Raw genomic sequence first — 26,350 nt, forward strand, 5'->3', positions numbered from 1 at the left:
TAAGAAATTACTCTTTATTTTAGACAACCTCATAAAATTTTCACATCCCACTTCTTGTCTTTAATCCTTATCTTTCAGTTGAAGAATAAGGCTTAAGAGAGGAAAAAGAAAACATAAAAAAGGTAAACCGCAGCACAAACAAGGTTCTTTCATGAAAACATCTTAATCATTTCTGCAGCTTGGCATTCTACAGAAGTTGTCCAGAAAATGTTGATTGGTCTTCATAGAGTGGGGGCTAAGACTTCCATGCTCAAATAAGGTAGAAAATGGTAGATTAATGGTTATTTTCCTTTACTATTTATTAGGAATTCTCAGTCCTTAGTCTGATGTGGGTTCATCTCAGAGAAGGAATTCTTCAAGTTTTGTCCTTCTCTCAAAGAACAGCTCAGTTTGGGATACGCTGGTAAATATGACTTGTGGGGTGGAAGTTAGAAAACCTGATCTCTCTATATTGTTCCTCCCATGCTCTGCTAAAGCCAGTAATAGAGTAGTTACATCCAAGCCATTTAAGAAAGATGGAATGGAAAGAACCAGCTGCCTTGTTTTTATTTCCAATCCTGTTTTCTTCCTGGTCATACCCTACCCTGCCACTGTCTTTTAAGTTATGCAAGGTATACATTTCCTCTTTTAAGCAACCCAATTGGGTGCCATTTCCCTCTTTTTAATGACAAAGCAATTAATTCATTATTACCTTACGAGACAGTGGTTTTATAGAGGCAAGATGGAAGGCCAGTGGAACCTATCTAGTAATTGCTAAATACCACAGAAGGCAACATATTCAAAAGAGGAAAGCAGCCTTATCAAGCAATATTTTCCCAAGCACTAGTTAAATCTTCACCAGCAACACAAAGTATTTATATGAACACCTCAGGCCTGGTTAACAGCCTTCTACTTGCTTGAATGTGGCTAGATGTTGCCTTCAGAATCTCTACTGCTTTAGTTTGTTCAGTCACCTGTGTCCAGCACAATTTTGGCATTGATCTGCAGCAGACTCCCTTTCCTAAGACTGACCACATCATAAGGTTGTAAAACAATCTCCATGGTTATTAGCTGATTAAACTTGAATTCAACACCATATGGTGATAGGAGGCAGCAAAGGATAAGATTCTGATCTTAGATCATTCCAAGTAAGGGATGTTAGATGATAACGAGAGAAGGATTAGTTGCAAGCTGGATCTGAGCTCAGGGTTGGGCATGAAGAACTCTTCCATGTAGTTTGGGAGAGCTAGGGACTCCCTGAGCTGTATTGTGAACTGCAGGGGCTTCATTTAAGGAAGGGTATTATGTGGGCATAAAACCATTCTTGAGACAGTTGAAGATGGTCCCCTTCTGTAGCCAGAAACACCAGCTGTCCAGCTTTGTCCATTTCCTTTAGCCCCAGGCGGTCCTGCAGAAAGAAAGGCATAATGAAAGGTTTAAGTACAGTAAAGTGACAATGTTCACTTGCTATATATTCTCAAAATGCATTTTTTCCCTTAGTACCTTAGAGGTGTACTATTATACTGGTTTCTTTTCGGCGGGGGTGGTGGTTGCTGGGGATTGAACTCAGGGCCTTGTGCATGCTAGGCAAGCACTCTACCAACTGAGCTATATCCCAGGTGTATACTGTTTGAAAATGTCAAAAAGGACACCTCCTTCAGTTTTCACTAAGTATTAAATGTATGTGCAATTTGAAATTGTTTTATTTAGCTATATTCTGTACCCCACCAACACCACTCCTGTGGTGCTGGATTTCTAACCCAGAGTCTCACACATTCTACTGAGCTACATCTCCAGCCCCAACATACCAAATTCCTTTTTCTTTTTTAGACGGGGTATTGGTGATTGAACCCAGGGGCATTTAAGTCACTGAGCCACATCTCCAGCCCATTTTATTTTTTGAGACAGTGTCTTGCTAAGTAGCAAAGGGCCTTGCTCAGTTGCTGAGGCTAGTTTTGAACTTGTGATCCTCCTGCCTCAGCTTTTGGAGTTGCTGGGATTATAAGCAGGTTGCTAAACATACCCAGTTCTTAATAACAATCACACATAATTGCCTCTGGCAGAGAAGATAAGTAGTTATGGCAGGGCCAAAATGGCGTTTCTGCTATGGCTACCATCAGACTGAATTTCTCAGGGAGAAATTTCCAAAAATCTTCATCAGATCCTAGCTGCCCTTTCTTCTACCTTACCCAGCTGGAACACAAAAAGCAAGAGAAAAGCCAAGAGGATAAGGTGGCCTTTGAAAAGTGTAAGAATTCTATGATATGGTGATTGTGCATTTGTGAGAGATTCTGCGCATCAGGCCCATAATGATGTGAAATATTGTAGGTTCTTCTTAAGAAACAGACCTATTACTGAACAAAATTAACTCTATACCTGCTTGACCTGCAGAAAGAGCTCTCTTCATCAATGCCATCTTTATTGATATTTTGGTGCTGGAGACCAAAATCATAGCCTTGTACATGCTACATAAACATGTGCTCTGATCTATATCCTTAGTCCCCCAATGTTTAATTTAAAAACAGGATTTTTATGTCTGTGATTTTTTTTTTTTTTTGAAAGTAGCTTTGTTCTGTTTTCATTTCTGTGGAGGCTTCTTGGATTTGTAGCAAAACCCACCTTACAAAGGAAGCCAGTTCCAAATCTTTTCTTCAAGAAGAAAGCCTTACCAATGTTGTTCTTGTTTTTGCTTGAAAACCATGAGACAGGTCTTACCTTATGACCCAATGAATTTTGATAAGCCAGTGCCTAAGAAGCTAGTGCAATCATCCTACCAAGGCTTGTCCACATCAGACAGGAGTCAGATGGTTCCTTAGGCAGAGCAGGGGAAGGCTCTAGCACCAGAGAACCCAGGAGCTTCAGGAACCAGAGATGAAAGATGATCTTTCTCTCCCAGTTACCTGTATGTATAGAGTTGTCTCTTGTAAGGGAATGGTTTCCTTGGCTTGGCCACTTCTATAAAATCCAAACCACTGCAGGAGGGAACGAGGAAAAAAAAAAAGTCAGATACTCAGCACACACTGCCAAATTCATTTGAAACTGGCTACCATATCAACAAATATCACAAAGCTATATATGTAGCTAGCAAGAAGGAAAAATGGATAAGGGGATATCTTGAGTCACTTTGTTTTAAAGGTTAATCCTGAGGGATGCGTTAATCTTCCCAAAGAGCTTTCCATCTCCTCAGAATTTCTGCTTCCTTTTCTTATTGTATACCAATCTTGAAAATCCCTGTGCTGAGGGCTGGGCTCAGCAGTAGAGTGATCACTTAGCACAGTGATCACTTGGGGGCTGGGGCTCAGTGGTGGTGTGCTTGTCTGGCATGTGTGAGGCGCTGGGTTCGGTTCTCAACACCTCATATAAATGAATAAATTGAATAGAGGTCCATCAATAACTAAGAAACTGTTCTGAAGGGGAAAAAAAAGATATTGTGTCCAACTACAACTAAAAAAAACAAATAAAATTTAAGAAAAAGAAAAATCCCTGTGCTGAACTCTAGCCATTCAAAGGTGAATATATGATCTCTTTTTCTAATAAGCTCCCAGTCTAGCAAGGAACAGAGACAATTCATTGTTTAGCAGAGGGCTGGCAAACTTTTCTTTTTATAAAGGCTAGATATAAAATGTTAAGAGCTGTATGTTTGGAACTACTCAGTGCTGCCATTTTAACACAAAAGCAGCCACAGATAATATACAGATAACAGCTGTATTCCAATGAAACTCCATTTATGGATTCGGAAATTTTACTTTCATGTCATTTTCACATAAAATATTCTTTTTAGTTTTTTTCCGAACAATTTAAATCAATAAAGTTCTTAGCTCACAGGTCATTCAAAACTGGCAGGCTGGATTTCGTCCTATAGGCCTGTTTGCTACCCACTGGTGGTCTGAGGCAATGTGAGGAGGGCTTTACTAGGGGCTGGTGATGATATAAAAGAGGAAGCAAATTCTGTTGGGGATAAGGACACCTTCCTAGAGGAAGTAACATTTGCATTTGGCCTTGACAGACAAATAGGAGTTAAGATAAGACAGGAAAGAACATTCTAGAAATGAAAAAGCATGAGCAAAGGCATGCAAGAGGGGGAAAAGCTCATGCCAAGTTTGGGGCATTTCAAATACTACAATATGGCTTGATCAAAAAAGTAAATGATGTGAAGGGAGATGAAGCTGGAAAGATAGGTCAAAGCCAAATCAAGGCTACATTTAGGAATTTATAAATTCCTGAACCTTTTGGGGGTCATAGATCTCTGAAACAATCTGACTAAAATTATAGACCCTTCTCCAGAGAATGCAATCACATACTCTTACATAAAATTCTGGGGTGGAATTCAGGATTACAACCAATTCAGTATTCATTTATGGAACTCAGAACCACTGCTCTGTAGGAAGTAAGTGGAGCTGGGGATGTAGCTCAGTGGTAGCCTGAGGTTCAATCCTGAGCACAAAAAACAAAAACAGAACAAAATAACAACTAATGTACGTGGGGAGGACTAAAGGTTTTTGCCCAGTAGGCAGCTGTGTTTTAGTGCCACTCAGTCCCCTGGCATGCTCTGGCCTAAGTAGTACCTCACCTCAGAGTCTACAGGGTCCACAATGGAATCATTGAGGAATTTCACCATCACAAATGTCTTCAGGGCCATGAGATTTTTTTTGTAGGACTCGTTGACACTCTGGAAGAAAGGCCAGCAGCACCTCAGAATCATTACCATCACTTTCCAACAGAGGGATTAAAGCCTCTCAGTGCTTTGTCTTCCTGACCCTGGGCAACAGTTTCATTCCCATGAGCATGGCTGCTTTTCCAGCTTTCTGCCTAGATTATGCCCTGAGTAGCCTTTTTTTAACCATCTCATCTAATTGACATGCCACCAACCATGGCAAACAGGTACTATGATGAATCTATCCACACTCTATAGACATCAGTCCCATAGGTGAAAGGCTTCTAGCCAGAGAATGCCAAGGAAAAATAAACAGAAAATTCTGGGTTGTTCTTGTTATTCTGGGTTGTTTTCTATTTATTTTCCCCTTCAAATTTTCTGTTTAAAAAAACAATGAACGGGTTGGGATTGTGGCTCAGCGGTAGAGTACTCGCCTAGTATGGGTGGGACCCAGGTTTAATCCTCAGCACCACATAAGAATAAAGGCATTGTGTTGTGTCCATCTACACTTAAAAAATAAATTTTAAAATAAATAAATAATAAAATAAAAAAAAAAACAACGAAAACCCTCAAATGAGCCTAATAAAAATACAACCAACAAGTTACCAGAACCTCCAAAGCCATGCTCATGTCTGGGGCACACTCAGTGCCCTCTGCAGTGTTTCTACTAGGTTAATCTCTTTTCTGAGAAAATCTGCCCTAAAAGGTCCCACTAGGAAGATTCCCTCATGAAGACAGTAGGTATGAATTTCCATATAGCTCAGTCAGCAATCTACTGACCAAAAGGGAAAGGCCATTGGGGAGGAAGGCCTCATGAATTCTAGTCTCCCTGAAAGGAACTTCATTGCATAAGCACTGTCTCCCCGAAAACAGAACTTCTGATTCCTGGGTTCTGCCCAGGACAATTTGGGTAAATTGTTACTGCTCATTTGCATCTGATGCCCCAAAAAATGCCAAACTGGGAGCCCAGCTGGGTCCTTACCCGCTCCTGATTTATATCTGCCAAGAAGATGCTGTGGTTGCGGTACACATCCTCCTTTATGGGATCATGCCAATATTCTGCTTGTACCAGGCTAGAGGGAGAAAAAGGAATAAAGGTAACTAAGCTGCCTGTCAACATGCCTCAGGCATATGCCAGTATAAAAGCCACCAAGAGGCTTCAAAAGGATAAAAGACCAGAGTCCCCACTTCTCAGGCCTTATCCTCCAGTACAGAAGACAAGACCTCTACCTACAGAACAGTTCATCGACAATACATCTTGCCGAGACAAAGATGGGATATTCAGCATGGTACAGAAAATCCAAAGGATTTAGGGAAATGGTTCATCAATATTTGATTCCTCTATGGCATTAAGCTTTATCACACTTAAGCCTTCCAGTCATGTTGGCACATGCTATCCTGTGCCACAGTCCCACGTCCCTTACTGTCCTTTGCATCCTACTCATCCTGCAAGACTCACCTCAAACATCACTTTCTGCCCCTTCTCCATCCAGTCATCTCCATCTCTTCATCTTGCCCTCCTCAAACTAGAATGGAGTGCTAACACATCCCAGTGAGGCTATCAGTAGTAGTAGTTAGAATGACATTCTATAATCTGTTTATAAATTTATTTGTATCCTTTAAATGTTTGATTTCACTGATCTTTAAAAATTCAATGAACTCTGAACATTTATAAAATACTATTAGTACTGGTCTTGTCATTTTGTTTTAGTATTGCTGTTTCTTACATGTAGAAGTGGTCCTGTCTGTCCCCTACAGGAGCTACAGGGCCTTAAGCTCTGTGGCATACAAGAGATGCTTGGTGGTAAGGATTTGCTGAGTGAAATGGACTGAACTCTGAAAGAAGCTGCCACTGAAAGAGGGTTAGGATTAAGAGGTGTGAGGAGGACTGGGATTGAAGCTCAGTGGTAGAGCACTTGCCTAGCATGTGTGAGACACTGTGTTCAATCCTTAGTACCACATAAAAATAAAAAATGTATAAATATATATAAAACCCAGCAGCTAAGGAGGCTGAGGCAAGAGGATTGTGAGTTCAAAGCCAGCCTCAGCAACTTAACGAGGCACTAAGCAACTCAGTGAGACCCTGTCTCTAAATAAAATAGAAAAAAAAAGAACTGGGGATGTGGCTTAGTGGTTGAGTGCCCAAGTTCAATCCCTGGTACCAAAAAAAAAAAAGCAAGGTAAGGTGGCACACACCAGGGAGGCTGAGACAGGAGGATCATGAGTTCAAAGCCAGCCTCAGCAAAAGTGAGGTGCTAAGCAACTCAGTGAGACCCTGTATCTAATAAAATACAAAATAGGGTTGGGGATGTGGTTCAGTGGTTGAGTGCTGGTCAATCCCTGGTGCCAAAATAAATAAATAAATAAATAGCGGTGGGAGGAGAGGGGAGGCCAGCATAGTTAGAAGAACAAGGGGGAGAGGCAGCTTCAAGAGTGGGTGGGAAAACTAGGAGGACTGCAGGTTTGAGGCCAGCCTGGGCAATTTTGTGAGCATGACCAAGTTCCTGAGTTCAATCCTCAGTAGTGTGCACGCACACACACACACAAATACAAAATAAGTGGGTGGACGACACACCTCTCAGAAAGGCGACCACTCTTGGCTTACACAGACACCATAAGGGAATGAACACAAAGGTCTTTGGATCTTGCCAGGCAAGGTTTCTGGTGACCCAGAATTCCAGTGAGCGAGGCCTGATGGTTGAGGATGAAAAAAAGAGTAAGGATGGTAGCCATAGGTCACCTTTTTGCATGAAAAGGAAACGAGCCACGAAGGGGCAAGGACATTTTGTTTTGTGAGAATCCTGGAGTAGCCAGGCGCAGTGGCACTATAATCTCAGCAGGTCAGGAAGCTGAGGCAGGAGGATCCCAAGTTCAAAACCAGCATCAGCAACTTAGCAAGAAATTTAAAAAATTAAAAAGGGGCTAGGGAATGTGCTCAGTGGTTAAGCACCCCTGGGCTCAATCCCTGGTACCAAAAATAATAAAATAAATTTTGGTGCAAAGAGTGAAGGGAAGGCCTGAGGATGAGTAGGAGCTACAGGTGCTCACAAGGTGGGGCACCAAGGAGGTGGAGGTTCCAAATGCAAAAGGCAGATGGAAAAGGAACACATTCAGACAGGCCAAGTAATAAGCTACATAGCTGAAGTGAATGAAGTTAAGGTAAGAGCTTGAGGGGCTGGGGTTGTAGCTCAGTGATGGAGCACTTGCCTAGCACATGTGGGGCACTGGGTTCGATCCTCAGCACCACATAAAGATGAATAAAATAAAGGTATTATATCCATCTACAACTAAAAAATATACAATTAATTAAAAGAAAAAAGATGAGAGCTTGAACCATCAAGTCCACACTCTTGCCAATGCACCATGCTCAAGGAACAGGAAAGGACAGCTCCCCAGGCCAAACTTATCAGACACAGGCTAAAGCCTGCAAGACAAGTCTTTGCCACTTGGGCTGGGGATGTGGCTCAAGCGGTAGTGCGCTCGCCTGGCATGCGTGCCGCCCGGGTTCGATCCTCAGCACCACATACAAACAACCATGCTGTGTCTGCCAAAAACTGAAAAATAAATATTAAAAAATAATTCTCAAAAAAAAAAAAAAGTCTTTGCCACTTGAGACATGCTCTAGCCATGTGGCTTAGAGATAATAGTAATACTTGTATAACATTTCCCATACCAGGCTTATTCTAAGCTCTTTAGCTATATTAACCTATTTAATCCTCCTATGAATTCCATGGGGCAAATTCTATTATTATCCTCATGTTTCCAAATAAGACAATGATATTCAGAGAGATTGAGGAACCTCGCTTACTACTTGTAAGCACAGGGCCAGAGCAGAGACACAGGCAGTTTAGCTCCAGATGTCCTGCTCTTCACCACTCCCCTCCACTCTCTTCTGTATATGGGATATAGACAGTACCAGCAGATGTCCCACAGACTTGGGTTGGAATCAGGTTTTTACCTGTCTGAGTTTATAAAAATTAAACAAGGAAAGGTCTAGTGCTACATCCACCCAAGGTATAAAATCAATATAAGATAGTGATATTAGATCTGTTGTCATTCTCTTTTGCTCTTTTTCTCCCCTATCCTGAGTTGAGCTATCAGTACAGATGTGGTTCACATTGAGACATGCTGCTCAAGGGCCCAGCTTGAGAGGTAAAGGCCTGAAAGAGGGAGAGCAAAACGCACAGGAAGGTGTGTTGAGATGATATAAAAACTCACTAAGGAAATCCAACTGAAATACTAAGGTGAGTTTTGGTTTTTGTTTGTTTGTCTTTTAATTCTGTAGTACTCAAAATCAAACCCAGGGCCTTGCGCAAAACTAGGCAAGCACTCTACCACTAAGCTCCAGTACCCTTAAGATTTCTGGTGGAATCTGACAAAATAATTCTAAAATTCAGATGAAACAATAAAAGCCCAAGAATAGCCAAGACTTGAAGAGTTAAGTAAAAGTTGCTATAGAACTAAAATGGTGTGGTAATGAGGTAACAATAGACAAATGAATCGGACAGAACAACCCCAAAACAGACTCAAGAACAGAACACACAGGAGGTAGACGAAAAGCATAAGAGTAAGAAATAAAATTCAAGAGAATTAGAGGAAATTATGGAATAGAAAAATAGCTTTATGCATTAATCATAAAGATGAATAAATTTGACTACATCCAAATTAAAACCAGTACAGCCGCTGTACTGGTTTATGGCTGTACAACAGTGTGAGTAGAATTAATACCACTAAAAATGGTTAAAATGGAACCCGGCACAGGTTGCACATCAGTAATTCCAACTACTAAGGAGGCTGAACCAGGAGGATTGTTGAGTTCAAGACCATCCTGGGCAACAAAGTAAGACTCTATCCCCCTGCCTCCTCCAAAAGAAAGATTAAAAGACAAATCTTAGGTTATATATATTTTACCATGACTTAAAACAATTAAAAATATACCAAAAAACAATATATACATTAAATGGATAAATTATAAGTATTTTATTTATATCTCAATAAAACTGTTAAAAAACAAACCTGGGGCTGAAGGTATAGGTTAGTGGCAGAGATTGTGTTTGCATGCAGGAGGCCCTGGGTTCAATTCCCAGCAGCACAACAGCCAAAAAACACAAAACCCTGCTGCACCAAAAGGCATCATAAACTAAATTAAAAGATGCCACAGGGTGGGAAGAGGTAAGTGTAACATATTAAAAGTCTTAATATTAAAAAAAAAAAAAAAAAAAAGGTGGGGCTAGGGTTGTGGCTCAGTGGTCCCGCACTTGCCTAGCATATGTGAGGCACTGGTTTGATTCTCAACACCATAAATAAGTGAATAAATCAAAGGTCCATCAACATCCAAAAAAACATTTTTTTAAAATTGTGTATATATGATACAAACCAATGGAAAAAAAAAGACAACCCCCACCCCAACAGGAAAATAGGCTAAGGCTATGAATAGGCAATTCACAGGAAGGGAAACCAGAGTGACCAATAAACATGAACAGATGTTCGACCTGACAGACAATCAAAGACTTGCAGATCAGGATAGTAACCATTCCATGTACATTTGATTGGCAAAAATTTAAGACATAGGATCAAAAATTAATAAGAGCAGTAAAAACAGGAACTCTCATTCTCTGTTGGTGGAAATAAAATTTGTACAGCCATTTCGTCAATATTGACTAAAGTTTAAATTGCACATTTTAACAATCACTGTCATGGGGCTGGGGATGTGGCTCAACAGGTAGCGCCCTCGCCTGGCACGCGTGCGGCCCGGGTTCGATCCTCAGTACCACATACAAACAAAGATGTTGTCTGCCGAAAACTAAAAAATAAATATTAAAAATTCTCTCTCCCTCTCTCTCTCTCTCTTAAAAAAAAAAAACATTAAAAAAAAATCACTGTCATAACAGCAGCTGACATACACTGAGTGTTTTCAAGTACTATTCTAAGCACACTATATCTATTACCTCATTTAATCTTCTCTACAACACATGGGGTATAATTATTGTCCTGTTTCACAGATGATGAAACTGAGGCAAAGCAAAAACTTTCCCCAAATTAGCCAATTAATAACTGATAGAGACCTCCTGCCTTTGCCTCTTGAGTTGCTGGATTTATTGGCATGAGCCATGATGCCCAGCAATACTATTATTTTTTAACAGACAGAATATTTCCAGAAAAAGAAGTGGCAAGTTTACTAGTTGAGCACAAAGATGTAAAGAAATGCAACAATTGAGGAAAAGTACTTTGAAAGAGCCACTGAGGGCAGGGAGGGATGTAAACCCTGCCAAGCTCCCAGTACACAGGCTGGAGCCAGGGCCTGGGAAAAACCCAGTTAATGACATGTAAAAGTTTGAACTGGGGTTGTAGCTCAGTGCTTAGCACATATGAGGCCCTGGATTCAATCACCAGCACACACACATAAAAAAAGGTGTGTAAAAGCTCTAATTTCCTCTGAGCTGGCTCAGGATGAAAGGCCAAAATGAAGGCCAGGCAACAATGGAGTATTCACTATGGCAGGGAGTAGGAATGGGGATAGGAAGGCAGGACGGGGTGACAAGAGAAAACTAGAGGAAAGAGGAAGCCAGGAAGGGCTGACAACATCTGCAAAATGAAAGGACAGAGTTCACATCTAGGAAGGAGACAGCTGTTTTGCTCACACCAGTCCTCACAGCCCCTGCCAGGCCTAGACAGGGGTAGGGCTTGAAAGATGCTTCCTACTAGTTACTGAGTGTATCAGGATATCACATTAGCTTTGCTAAGGTTAAATTACCTGGAAAGTATAGAAGACATCTTTTGTTTTGATCTAAAAACAATTCTCCCTTGTTTGGGAACTGCGCTTCTCCTGCCCCACCCACTAGTTACAGGGTAGGGAAAGGTTGGTTCATAGGTCCCACATCTTGGGTTGCAGCTAATGACAGCAGAGGTGGGGACCCGACATGGCCCTTCTCTAAGAATCTGAACTAGGGCTAAGAGATTATAGCCTTGGGTGAGCGTGATGACACACACATATAATCTCAGCAATGTAGGAAGCTGAGGCAGGAGAATCTCAAGTTTGAGGCCAGCCTGGGCAACTTAGTGAGACCCTGCTTCAAAAGAAAAAGAGGTTGGGAATGTAGGTAAGTGGTAAAGCACCCTGGGCTTAATCCCCAGTACTGCAAAAAGAGAGATTCTAGCCTCAGACCAAAATATCTCCTAAACAGAAGAATATACACTTGAAAGTTGCACAAAGCCACCTATCACCATATGGTTAGTACAGGGTGGTCTGCATGGCAAGGGAAAAGATGCAGTGATAAAGAGAACCAAGAATAATAGCTAGAAAGAGATGCTTTGGCTCCTGATGGCTCCCATTTCCTGATTTCAGGGCTTCTGAGGCCTTGGGAACCAAAATGTTATAAATTTATTTTTTAATTTACCTTGGCTTGATTTGGTTTCTTTTTGGTAATCAGGATCCTCCCTAATACAAAGGGCAACCTTGGACAATACTGCAGAGAGAAATCCTGTTTCTTTTTGTTATCTTCAGCTCTCACTATCCCCTTTCCCACCACTGAATTTTAGCTACTTGCCTCTTTAGCTCTCATACTGGCCATCTGATAAAATGAGATTTTGCCCATACAAAGACATTTAAAAAAAAAAGCAAACAATTCCACAAAATTAGAAAAGTATCCTAAAAGTTAATCTAAATATGAGCTGCTGAAAATTCATAATGCTTCCCATGGAAACAGCTCAATTTCAGCTCACAAGTATAATTCATCTACAATGTCATAAAACACCTCAAATCATTCCTCTTCTCTCACTCCCACTGTCACCACCCATGTGGACCCATGACCAGTACACTCTTACCTAGATTGCTGCACAGCCTCTAACTGGTTTTTCTATTTTTCCTCTAGCCCCCTTACAATCCACAAAGCAATGAAGATCTTCCAAAAACATAAATCAGGTCATGTTAACTTCTGCTTAAAACCTCCCTATAGCTTCCATTCTGTTCAGAATAAAGTCTCAATACCTTATGTGGCCTACAAGTCCTTGCATGATGCAGACTCTACTTTTTTGTTCAACTTTCCCCATCTTGCACTAAACTGTAGTTACCCTGGCCTAGAACAAGCTAAACTTGTCCTAGCTTCAGTGCCTCTGCCAGCTGTTCTTCTGCCTGGTCCTTCTTTTCTTAAATTCTCTTTCCATCTCATCCTTCATATTCCAGATTCCAGATCTCTTCTCCAAAGACCAGTTCTGTCCAAAGTAAGTACTCCCTCCATTACTCTGCATCACAGCATCCTGCTTTTTGTCATGGCTTTATCCGTGTTATTTAGGGCATCCATATGCCCCTTTCCCCACTAATGTTACTTCATGAGAGCAGGGACCCCAATATCTTCTTTTCCATGGTATCTGTGGAACCTACAATATCGCAAAGAGCAATAACTCAATATTTGATGAATTTATAAACTGCAACTCAAAGTTAGAGAAAACAAGCTGAGTGCAGTGGTACATGCCTATAATCTGGAGGTAATGGACACTAAGGTAGGAATAAAAATAAATAAATAAATAAATAAATAAATAAATATTAATTAATTAAAAGGGCTGGGGATGTTGCTTGGTGGCAGAGCACTCCTAGATTCAATCCCCAGTACTGAAAATAATAAGTAAATAAATAGAAAACAAAAACACTACAATATCTATAAAGGAAACAAAAAGCTAATTTAAATAAGTATTTTGAACAAAGCACCACTAGTAATAACAACAAAAGTCTGGCCACTTAACATGAACTGAGCAGTGCACTAAATGTTTTATATCCAGTTTGTTTAATCCTCACAATAGCCCCCTAGGAAAGTACTAACTTTATAGACATCGAAGGAAATGAGGCTCAAGATGCCTAGGGACCCCATAACTAAATGGCGGTAGAACTGAAGCTCTTTATCCACCCCCTGGAAAGATAGCATGGAAGGTGATTTTTTTCCCTGTTTTTGCATGTCTGAAAAAAAAATCCTTATTTTCCTTCACATGTTTAGTGCTACTTGGGGGTTAGCATACAGAATTGTAGGTTGGAAATTATCTTCCCTCAGATTGCACAGATCTGTGCCACCACCTTCTAGTTAGTAGTTTTGCTATTAGGCATGTACTGCCATCAGGATTCTGACTCCTCCTGTGCAGCCTCAATGGGATCTACTCTTTACCCCTACTGTTCTGAGATTTTACAGTAATATACTTGGTTATAGTTTGGATTTTTTTGGGGGGGTGGGCAGGGTACTGGGGATTGAACTCAGGGACACTCAACTACTGAGCCATATACTCACCCTGTTTAGAGACAGGGTCTCACTGAGTTGCTTAGCATCTCGCTTTTGCTGAGGCTGGCTTTGTACTCGTGATCTTCCTGCCTCAGCCTCCTGAGCCACTGGGATTCAGGCATGCGACACTGCACCTGCTTATACTTTAGATTTGTATTGTCCCCAAAGACCCATATATTGATGGCTTGGTTGCCAGTCTAGCAAACTGTCTAGTATTATTTATTCAATAATTCCAAATTTAGGGCTGGGATTGCAGCTCAGCGGTAGAGCATTTGCCTAGCATGTATGAGGCACTGCGTTCAATTCTCAGCAATATATAAAAATAAATAAATACAAGTATTATGTCCATTTACAACGAAAAAATAAACAAACAAAAAAGACTCCCATTAGTCAGATACTAACTTCCTAAACTGCTTCTCTAATTTTATCTGTTCTCCCAGTTTCTCTACCTCTGAATTTTTGTTCTAATTTCTAGGAGATTTCCTCAACTTTTCCCATACCCCCCCCTTTTTTTTTTGGTTATTATATTTTTAATTTCTAACAATTCTATCTTACTCTGTTGATTTTATTCACATTCTAATATCATAAATGCAATCTCTCTGAAGATAATAATTATTGTTATCCAACAGTATCTGTGGGTGACTGGTTCTAAGACCCATACAAAAAGGAACTCAGAAAAAATGGATGACAATAGAAGGAACAGAAGAAATCTTAAAAAAAAAAAAAAAAAAAAGCCTGTCCAGTTGGCCCTGATTCTATGGATTCCACATCCATGGATTCATCTAACCTCAAGTGAAAATATTCAGGGAAAAAAATGTGTACTGAACATGCACAGGCTGTTTACATGTGCATCTGAGGATGTTCAGATCTCTTACACAAAATAGTATAATCTATGTACATACTCCCATACACTTTATATCATTTCTACTTTACTTATAACCTATATTATACCTGGTATAATGTGTATGCTATATAAATAATTGTTATGCTGTATTGTTTGAGGAATAATGACAAGGAAGAAAGCCTGTACATGTTAAGTACACAGTTTTTTCCCCAAATATTTTCATTTGAAGGTAGATAAACCCATGGATGTGGAACCCATAGAAACAGGGCCAACTATATAGGCCTTTTTTTTTTTTTTAAAAGATTTCTTCTGTTCCTTCAATTGTCATCCATTTTTTCTGAGTTCCTTTTAAATTTTTGTTTGTATGGGCCTATCCTTCATGTTGGAAGCTTTCCTCTCAGATGTCTGGCCAGGGCCTTTGATTCAATGCTCATATTTAACAAGGCATGTCAAGGCTGACAGAAGCTTTTTGTGTAAGAGCAGAGCTTATCTACAGGTGGGCTCAGTGTACAGAAATGGGGAGGGGGTGGGGGGCCTGCCTTGGAGGATCCTCAAACATGGATTTGTACATCTTTTCTTTAAGTCAGTTCTAAACAATGTTGACCAAACTCTGCCTGGTAGGTAATCTTGGCTGGCTGCTATCGTTCTGGGAGCAGGCTGGGGAAGGAGATGTGTTTTCAGTATGGCATTGCTCCTCCATCCTGTGCTTGCTATCTCTAAGTCTGGAGCTTCTCTAGTTAAGTTGCTCCAAAGAATAAAGTTTGCTTCTTCTGTTAGGGTGGGGGAAGAGTAGGGGAAGAGTAGTCATTTGGATGTACATTTAATGGAATTGAGGAGTCCACAGATTTTCAACAAAAAGCTCTGCTTTAGTACTACTCACTTACTTCCACCTTCAAATTAACTTTTAGCTCTAATTCCTGAGCCTTCGTGGAGCTATAGAAGATGAATCTGCTCCTCTTTGTCAGTGTAACTCTCTTCAGGCCTGAAGGTTCCAAGTTTTTCTGTTTTCTCTTACTCATTCATCTGCTTTCTCTTTTAAAGACATATTTATTTGCATTTTGTATTATCTCTTATCTCCTTTCCTATTCTCCTTTGACTTTATGGGTTTATCCCTTTTTATCCTTCTGCTACTGAATTTTAAGAAGAAAGTGAAGATAATACATTATTCTACCATTTCAATCAATATTTAGATGTCACTTCTTACCATCCTTCAACTGGTTATTGATCATTATTAATGTAATTCTGGTTGCCAGTAGTTATATTTTTGTGGGGGGGACGGGTATTGGGGATTGAACTCAGGGGTACTCAGCCACTGAGCCACATCCCCAGCCCTATTTTGTATTTTATTTAGAGACAGGGTCTCACTGAGTTGCTTAGGGCCTCGTTTATGCTGAGGCTGGCTTTGAACTCAAAATCCTCTTTTTTTTTTTTTTTTTTTTAAAGAGAGAGTGAGAGAGGGGAGAGAGAGGGAGAGAGAGAGAGAGAGAGAATTTTTAATATTTATTTTTCAGTTCTCGGCGGACACAACATCTTTGTTGGTATGTGGTGCTGAGGATCGAACCCGGGTCGCACGCATACCAGGCGAGCGCACTACCACTTGAGCCACATCCCCAGCCCTAGAAATCCTCTTGTTTCAGTCTCCCAGCCGCTGGGATTACAGGTGTGCGCCACTGCCCAGTTTGTCAGTAATTATAATTTAGATAAGGAAACAAAAAATGGGTTTTTCTGAAGCATCTGATCAAGAGTTAGAAGAATAAAGACTAAAGATGTAAGAGTGAAATTTAAAGAGGCCATATACATCCAATGAGAGCAGAGAATACGTAGCCCATGAACAACCAATATATCACTAATTAAACCTGGTATAGTGTAAAGCTTGGCACAGTCTGAGTTGCTGGAAGGGTTAAAAGAGGAGGTGGAGATATACAGCTTCTTGCACTCACCATCAGGTGGAACTGTCAGCCCAGGACAGCTTTGTGTCTGGAGTGCAGCCATTGGGTCGGAAAGGAAGAAAGCCAACTGTAGGGTGTTTGTATCTGTCAGTCAGTCACAAGGCTACTTTGGAAAATGGCTTCCAGGATGTGTTGTGTGAAGAATTGTTATTTGACAAGAATGATACACTGGGTAAACCCACAGGATAGATATAGCCACATTAGTTGATCCCAAACCCCAGCTACCACCTAGAATTCTCCAGACTTATTGGATCAGAATTTCTAGGGATAGAGCCCTTTTTAGTGAATTTCCCAGCAGTTCTGAAGTATAATTCAGTTTGTAAACTACGGAACAAAAATACACTCCCAAAGTGATTCTGTATATTTTTAAATAATCAAACACATTTGAATAGTTGGGGATACTGATGTAAGAGTGGCTAACCTCTCCCTGCTGACAACATTAACAATCTGTCCTCCAAATATTAATAATTCCCTGGGCTTAGTACTATCTAGATGCTGTTTTGTTTGTTAATGATGATGTTTTATTTGTTATCATTATATTTTTCCCATAGCAAAATGCCTTTTTCTTTCTTTTTTAAAAATTAATGTCATTGTTAGAGCAATTTTAGGTTTACAGTAAAACAGAATAGATAGTGTAGAGATAGTTATAAAAAAAAATGTCTCATTTGGGAACTGGAGCTATAGCTTCATAGCTATAGCTCCATCCAGCTAGCATGCATAAGGTTCTAGGTTCAATTCCCCAGCACAGATAAAAGTAAATAAATAAATAATAAAAACAGCTCATACCGTTCTTGAACAGCTTTGGAGTAAGCCCCAGTATTCAATGTTTTTCTGATAAAGTCACAGATGTGAGAGCTCTCTCCTGGGCATCGAGGGAGTCCAAAAACACCTAAAACAGCAAAAGACAAACATCCATTCCTTCAACAATCATGTCCTGGATCTAATATGTTCAAGGCACTGGGATAAAGAAAAACCGACAAAAGCCAGACCTTAATCTCATTAATTTCTCCCTCAAGAAAGTGAGTTATTGATAACTAATATAACCAGCTTCATCCTGGTGCTACTATGATTTGGATCTGGAATGTCCCCTGCAAATCTCATGTGTTAGGCAATACAGCAATGTTCAGAGGTGAAAAGACTGGCTTATGAGTCGATTAATATATCTGATGGACTGAAAATCTGAATAGACAACTTGGTGGTAACAATAAGCAGGAGGAGCAAGACTGGAGGAATCAGGTCACCAAGGGCATGGCCTTGGGGACTTTTTCTGTCCTAGAACCCCTTCTTGTTGTCTCTGCTCTCCAGCTGCCATGAGCTGAACAATCTTCTTCTGCCATGCCTTTCTGCCAAGATGTTTCTGCCTCAGAGCCAGCCAACCATGGGCTGAGACCACTGAAACTATGAACCAAAATAAACTTTTTCATCTCTAAATTGTTCTTATCAGTTTTTTTGATCACAGTGACAAAAAGCTAATGAATGCTTAGTCCCACATTCTTTGTTGACTAAGGACCTCTGCACCTGCTCTTCCCTAGAGGGTGTGCTGCTTCTGTACTCTACCACATGGCTAGACTCATTCTCATCTCCTGGGTCTTAGCTTGTGGATGTCAGACTACCCACTCTGTGAGGTGGTGCCTGTTCCTATTCTCTTTCCCTCCCCGAGTTATACTTTTATTCTCAGCATCTTCATCAATAACTTTTTTGGGGATCGAGGGGAAGGTACTGGGAATTTAACCAGGAGCACTTTACCACTTAGCTACATCCCCAGTCATTTTTATTTTTTATTCTGAGACAAGAGTCTCGCTAAGTTGCTTAGGACCTCACCAAGTTGCTAAGGCTGGCCTTATATTTGCTATCCTCCTGCCTCAGCCTCCCAAACTGCTGGGATTACAGGTGTGCAAGCCACTGTGCCCAGCCAATAACTTTTTTAAGTACCAAGCAAAGTTCTAAAGCATATATAGTCATTCCTTGGTATCTATGGGGAACTGCTTCCAGGATCCTCCTGAGGTCATCAAAATCTATGGATGTTCAAGTTCCATGTATAAAACTGTGTAGTATTTGCATATAACCTATATACATCCTCCCATATACTTCATTTAAAAAAAATTTTTTTTGAGGTGCTAGAGAATGAACCCAGGGCTTTGCATACTAAGCATACCCTCTACCACTGAGTTATGTTCCTAGATCCCTATAGATTATAAATCATCTCTAGATTACTTATAATACCTAAAATAATGTAAATACTATGCAAATAGTTTTTATAATGTTTAGAGAATAACAAGGAAAAAAACCTGTATGTGTGCAGTACAGATGCAATTTTTTTCCCCAAGTATTTCCAGTCCATAGTTGTTTGAATTCACAGATGTGGAGCCCACAGATTCAGAGGGCCAACTGTGTTGACAATAATTAATCTTCCCCATGGCCCTCCGGAATAGACATCCTTTTTTTCTCCATATCACAGAGAAAACTTTAAAGAGAGGTTAAATACCTCATCCAAGGTCACATAGCACTGTTACAACAAGGAGTTTAACACAGGTAGCTTGGCTCCAGAGCCCCTCCATAAATACTTGTTGAATGAATGAAAAAATGTTTTTTTTTTTTTTAACCAACGTGTGTATGTAAAATTCTTATACTTTTGAAAAGTATTTCCCACCCACCATTTTACTTCAGTCTCTGAAAAATTCCCAGAAAATGGACAAGGCCTTGTTTACTTTACTTCATCTGTGAAAGGAACCTAAGATACACTGATATGCCCATGAGTAACAGTTAATAGTGTCAGTCCAGCTTTTCTGAATACACGTAGAATGATCCTGTTCCTGAACAGTTACATTCATCAGAACAGAGATAAAATCCTATTCCAAAGACATATCCTTCCCCCCCAAATATGTAATTCTAACTAGAAAACCTGATGTTTTTCAGAGGGTTTAATCTATATTGTTAAATTTATGACCAAAAAGGGTTATACACACTTTTTTCCCTTAAGCCCAAATTCAATAGCATAGCACCAACACCAGAAAACAGGAAAATTCACTATATTTTCCTAACTCCTTAAGTGCCACCTGCCATGTGGCTGCAACCAACTCACCTGCACATGACATCAGTTAAATTGGAGAACAATAAATGGCAACCTAATGATTCACCTGTGTAACTGGGCTCTGGAATCCTGAGTCTCTTCCTATTTCTCATCAGTGCTGGCTAGTTTGTCAAAAGCTGCAGAAACAGGATTTTACAAAGATGGCTGACTTCTTATATAAACAGAGCTGCTAGATTTTTAAACATCAAGTGGTCATGTGGGTTAGAGCAGAGAAAGAAGGAAATAAAGTGGTCAGAGTTACCTTGATGTTGTCCCCCAATTGAGATGAGATTGATCATGGGAGGTGATGGGCATCTCTGAGCCACTGCCCTCCTGGGGATTAAAAAAAAAAAAAGTGGGAGGTGGAGAGAGATTATCAATGCTGGCAGATGAAAATGTATCATCATCAGTTAGCATCACATATTAAGCTATTTAATACCCAACTGTGCCCCCAAAAAACTATTATAAGACTTTCCTCTACCATGGTCAAACACAAAACCTTTTTTGTTATTGTTGTTTTTTCTCATAGAAAGTACATTATGTTCCCATGTTCTTACATGGCAACGTTTTAGAATAATTTTCTTTCTAAGACAGGGAAGGATCCCAAAAGAATTAGAGGAAAGAATTTATCTGAATAAAAGAAAAAAATCAATTCCATGCAAGTAGCAATATATATCAGAGAAGGACTTACAGAAATTGGCCTCCCTGAGAGAATCCCATAGCATTGTAACCTTGCTGCAATTTAGGGTCTTCAGCAAGAATCTGGCATACTGTTGTTACTTGGGAATTGACATTCAAGAAGAAGCTGTTCTCCACATCCTAAAAAGGAGTCACAGACAAGTGAAAGGATGGGACTGAAGCAACCACTAGCAACTGCAAGAGGTGACCTCAAGTTGGCACACAAGCCGTCCAGAGTGAATTTGCTTCTGAAAATGCAATGTGACGCATTCTAACAGCACATTCAGTCAGCAAGCCTTCAAGGAACAGAGTAGCAAAGGGCCTTACCTCTATCATGGTCTTTCCAATCTCTAAAGACAAGACGTAAATTCCAGGTATTTTCTTCTCAACCATTTTTTTAATAGCACCCATGCTTAAGGGATTACAACAGCTGTCTCCTGGCCAACAAAAACAATGATGGAAACTCATGAATCAAAACATTACTTATTTTTTAAAACTTTTGTGTCTCAAAGGGCATTATCAAGAATATGAGAAGGAAAACATACAGAATGGGAGGATGTATTTGCAAAACATATATCTGAGATGGATTTCTAGAATATATAAAAAAATCTTTACAATAAGACAATGTAATTTTTGAAATGTGAAAAGGCCAGGGGAGGCGGCAACATGTAATCCCAACAACTTCAGGAGGCGAAGGCAGGAAGACTGCAAGCTCAAGGCCAGCCTCAGCAACTTAGCAAGAACTTGTTTCAAAATAAAAAATAAAAAGGGCAGGAGATGTAACTCAGTGATAGAGCAGTCATGGGTTCAATGGCTAGTACTACACACACACACACACACATACACACACACACAAAAGGACTCTGACATTTCTCCAAATAAGATATTATAATGGGCAGCAACAAATATCATTGATCATTAAGGAAATTCAAATCAAAACAAACAATGAAGTACAAATTCTTACTCATCTAGATTGCTTTAATAACAACTTTTCTAAAAAATGGAAAGTAAGTGTTGTCAAGGACATAGAGAAATAGGAACCCTCATATATTGCTGGTGGAAATGTAATAACAAAGCCACATGGAAAAGTCTGGCAATCTCTCAAATAAATAAATAAATAAATAAACATACAATTACCAAATGACCCAGCAATTGCAACTCCTAATTATATACTCAAGAGAAATGAAAACATACATCAATACAGAAACTTGCACACAAATGTTTACAGTAGTATTACTGGTAATAGCCAAAAGGTGGAAACAAGCCAAATGTCCATCTATGGATGAATGAATTAACAAACTCTGGCATATTCTTTTTTTTTTTTTTTTTTTTTGGTGCGGGGGCACCAGGGATTGAACACAGGGCACTATACCACTGAGACACATCCCCAGCCTTTTTTATTTTTTGAGACAGGTCTCACTTAATTTCTTAAGGCCTTGCTAGTTGCTGAGGCTGGCTTTGAACTTGTAATCCTCCCAAACTGCTGGGATTACAGGGGTACACCACCACGCTCAGCCTGGAATATTCATTTGATGGAATATTATTCAGTCATAAACAGGAATAAAGTATTGACATATGCTACAACTTGAATGAACCTCAAATACATTGTGCTAAATGAAATAAGTCCAAAACAAAAAGTAACACGTCCATAGTTCCTTTTATATGACATACCCAGAATAGGCAATCCCATAGATACAGAAAGTAGACTGTAGGTTACCAGGGGGTGGTAGGAGGGGAAATGAAAGGATTATTTAATGGCTGGCATGTTGAAAATTTTTGAAACTAGAGATAAGTGGCACTTGTATGACACTGTGAATACACTAAATACCACTGAGTGCTGTACTTTTAAATGGTTAACTTTATGTTATATGAATTCCATCTTAATAAAAAGATTAAAAGAATACTTTTTTGCCTTCTACCTGTTTATCAAATAATAACACACTTCAAAGGTCTGCATGATATACTTGAGACACTAAATTTACAACTGAAAACTAAGCAGAGGTATACATTCCCCCTCCTTTACCATAGGGGACATTTTAGGCAAAGAAAGAATTTCTCTTCATAGCCAAGATTAGGGTAAGGCAAGTGAAGCACCTAGCACAAAATTTAAGGGGAGGGGCTGGGGATGTGGCTCAAGCGGTAGCGCGCTCGCCTGGCATGCGTGCGGCGCGGGTTCGATCCTCAGCACCACATACCAACAAAGATGTTGTGTCCGCCGAGAACTAAAAAATAAATATTAAAAAATTCTCTCTCTCTCTCTCTCTCTCTCTCCCTCTCTCTTTAAAAAAAAAAAAAAATTTAAGGGGATATTCACTCTCCAGTTCCTTCTAATTGCCAACCCTTCACTTGTAAAAAATTGAAAGCAAGAGCTTCCTTAAATTTGCATTCTAGCTGCTTCCTAGACTCATCCTAGTCCCAGACTTGTTTCTGTTCCCATTAAGGATCCATAACTAAGAACTGAAGAAAACTCAGCAGAGAAGTGGACTGAGATCATTTCCCATTTTTCACTTAATCATTCCATTTTCAATCTTAGAAGAAGCTTAAGTACCAGTTTAAAGAAGGAAAAACTATGGCCTGGAGAATCGTCTATTTCTCTCCCAACAACATTCATCACACTGACCTGTTTATTGTTGGCTACTGAACTGCCTCCCTTGTGACTGACCGCAAGTACTGGGAGAGCGGGAAGCATGAATTTTGTATCTTCTTTTAACCTCACTGTAGTAGCTCCTAGCTTGAAATGGAGTCTTAAAAGAGCTGTCCACGTTTGCTGACTGTAATTCCTTTCTGAACGTGTTTTTAATCCGTTCCAGTAAAGCTCTATTACCACTTTCCCCCAAAACTGTTTTCGTCAAGATCATGAATGATCTTCACGCTGCTCAATACAATAACCAGTTCTCAGCCCTCATCCTACTTAATCCATCAACAACATGTGATACAGTTGATTGTTCCCTTCCTCTTGAAACATTTTCTTCCCTTGGCTTCTGGAACACTGCAGTGTCCTGACTTCCTTCCACCTTGTCTCCTTTGCTAGTTCCTCCTCATCTCCTCCACCTCCAAATGCTTTAGTGCCTCAAGGTTCAGTACTCTGTCTACACTCACTCCCTAGGTGATCTCACACAGTCTCAAGGATTTAAATGCTAGTCAGGGGGCTGGGGATGTGGCTCAAGCGGTAGCGTGCTCGCCTGGCATGTGTGTGGCCCGGGTTCGATCCTCAGCACCACATACAAACAACGATGTTGTGTCCGCCGAGAACTAAAAAATAAATATTAAAAATTCTCAAAAAAAATTAAGGTATTCTGTCCATTTACAACTACAAAAAAAAAAATTTAAATAAATAAATAAATAAATAAATGCTAGTCAGATGCTGAAGGCTCCCAACTGAAATCTCCAGCCTGTATCTCTCACCTCCACTAGATGCTCTTATGTTTCTATGACATCTCCCAGTTGTATAACAAAGATCTCACATTTAGATAAGTCCAAAACCAGATTATATTTGGGGGAGGGGGGCGTGTAAAGGCGTGCACCACCACACCCAGCTCAAAATCAGATACTTGATTGTTCCTCATCCCAAGTTTGCTCACCCTACAGGTTCCCCCATCTTGGTGAAATGACAACTTCAGCTGGGTGTGGTGGCACACACCTGTAATCCCATCAGCTCAGTAGGCTAAGGTAGGAAGATCACAAGTTCAAAGCCAGCCTCAGCAAACTTAGCAAGGCTCTAAGCAACTTAGTGAGACCCTGTCTCAAAATAAAAATAAAAAGGGCTAGGGAATATGGCTCAGTGATTAATGCCCCTTGGTTCAATCCCCAGTACAACCTTCTAGTTCTGGCCAAAACCTGTGGTCATCTCTTGACTCTTATCTTTCTCTCTTGTGTCACATCTAAATCCCAAGTTTCCACCTTCAAAACAGACCTGTACTTTGACCACTTCCAACACCTCCACTGTTAATAGACAGATCCAATCCACCATCATCTCTTATGTTATTGCAATAATAGCTTCCTAACTTGTTTCCCTGCATGACCCCGAGTCTACTCTCAATTCAGCAACTTCAGTTAAAATGCAAGTCAGATCATGTCACCCATATGTAGAAAAGGTTCCTGTCTCACTCTAGCCAGAGTCCCCTTGCTCACTCAGTTCCAGCCACACTCATCCGAATATTGCTCCTTGCATATACAGGACATAATTGTGTCTCAGGGCCTTTGCATTTGCTGCTATTCCTTCTACCAGACATCTAAATGACATCTTTTCTTACCCACTTCTGGTCAGTGAATCCTTTCCTGACTTTGCTTTATAAATGTACAGGATATCACCTTCGGTCTCTATCCTCCCCACTTTGGTTTTCTCCATTGTACCTGTTATCATTTGACATATTAATGTTTTACTTATTTATTCCTTTACAAGCTGTCTCTCCCACTGCAAAGTAAGTTTCAAAAAGGCAAAGATTAGACTTTTTCATTCAATGCCATATCCTCTGTGCGCAGCAGATGCTCGCTAATATGCTGCATGTATAATGTAGATGGGGCTGGGGATGTGGCTCAGGCGATAGCGCGCTCGCCTGGCATGCGTGCGGCCCGGGTTCGATCCTCAGCACCACATACCAACAAAGATGTTGAGTCCACCGAGAACTAAAAAATAAATATTAAAAATTCTCTCTCTCTCTCTCTCTCTCTCTCTCTCTCTCTCTCTCTCTCTCTCTCTCTCTCCTCTCTCACTCTCTCTTAAAAAAAAAATAATGTAGAGCCTAACGAATTTCGATTCAATGTGTGAACGAATAAAAAGGATGGATGCCCCGCTCAGGTAGGCAAGACCAGCAAGCCTGAGCAAGTTCAAGACGCTGCACGCTGTGCAACTGCTGCAAGGATGACACAGAGACAGTCTAAGACCCCGTCGCAGTACACAGCTATGAGCGCTCACTCCCGCACAGCCCATTTCCCTTCTCCCGGTGCAGAGCAGCGCCCCAAATCCTAAAACGGACGGGTGCTAGAGAATCACTGTCCTCGCCCTCCACACCCTCATTTTGCAGACGTGAACCCGGAGAGCCGCCGAAGGCTTGGACCCTCCTCGCTCACTCACCCATCCCATGCCAGATCACCAGCGGCAGCGGCGCCGGCGGCTCGAGATGCCCCAGCGCCCGGGCAGCGCAGGACCAGGGCAGCAGGGCGACAGCCAGAAGCCACAAGAAGCCGGGCGCCGCCATCTTGGCTGTCACATGATCGCGGGCGCACGGAGCCAAGAACCGCGCTCGGGCCGGGGCGGGGCCGGCGGCGGGTGCGCTGGTTCTGGTTCTGCCGCGAGGTGCGCGCCAGGGGGACAGTTCCCGGCGACCACGCCCCCATCAGGGTCCAGCGGCCACCACCACAAACCAAAACTATTGCTAACGTTTATTCAGCGCTTGCTGCATACCAGGCACCATGCTTTACATCCTTTCCCTGGTTAAATCCTCTTAACGCTATACATTTCTTCCCATTTTACAGGTAAGAACACTGAGGCCCTGGAAAATTGGGTGAGTTGCCAAGACCACAGAGAGAGCAGCAAATTGGTGGGGTCCAAAGTCGTTGCTCTTGGCCACTGCACCATGCTGCCATTGGAAGGAAATGCTCTGTGGAAGGAAGAGAGGAAGAAAGGACTCAGCCTTGTGTTTGAAATGGAAGGGGAGACATCATTTCCAGCCAGGACTAATCATGACAGGGGTGGTGTTTATTCTGGATCATGAAGGAAAGCTAGGATTTCAATAGGCAAAGAGGACATTTGGGAAAAGACTGACATGAGCCCTAGCTCCCTAGAGGACAGAGAGTAGACGTATTTTCTAGAAATGCCAGGGCTACCAGTCTAGCGAGAGCATCTGTGGGCTGCTGAAGAGTGAAATTTACTGCCACTTCCAAGTCTATTCTCAGAGCTGAATTGTTGCAAGA

At 40.9% G+C, this 26,350-nt stretch overlaps 1 protein-coding gene across 1 annotated transcript; it reads right to left on the minus strand.

Moving 5' to 3' along the window:
• Positions 1-18: 18 nt before the first annotated feature.
• Ppt1 (palmitoyl-protein thioesterase 1) lies at positions 19-25,635 on the minus strand. Its single transcript, XM_077803752.1, has 9 exons — positions 25,512-25,635; positions 20,765-20,874; positions 20,451-20,578; positions 20,022-20,092; positions 17,476-17,578; positions 5,616-5,706; positions 4,550-4,648; positions 2,880-2,951; positions 19-1,387 (listed from the first exon to the last, which is right to left on the minus strand). Exons 1-9 carry the CDS (start codon positions 25,633-25,635, stop codon positions 1,265-1,267), a joined length of 921 nt encoding a protein of 306 aa, XP_077659878.1. The 3' UTR covers positions 19-1,264.
• Between the last annotated feature and the right edge of the window lie 715 nt (positions 25,636-26,350).

Source organism: Urocitellus parryii, chromosome 11 (genome assembly GCF_045843805.1).
Source record: "Urocitellus parryii isolate mUroPar1 chromosome 11, mUroPar1.hap1, whole genome shotgun sequence".
NCBI lineage: Eukaryota > Metazoa > Chordata > Mammalia > Rodentia > Sciuridae > Urocitellus > Urocitellus parryii.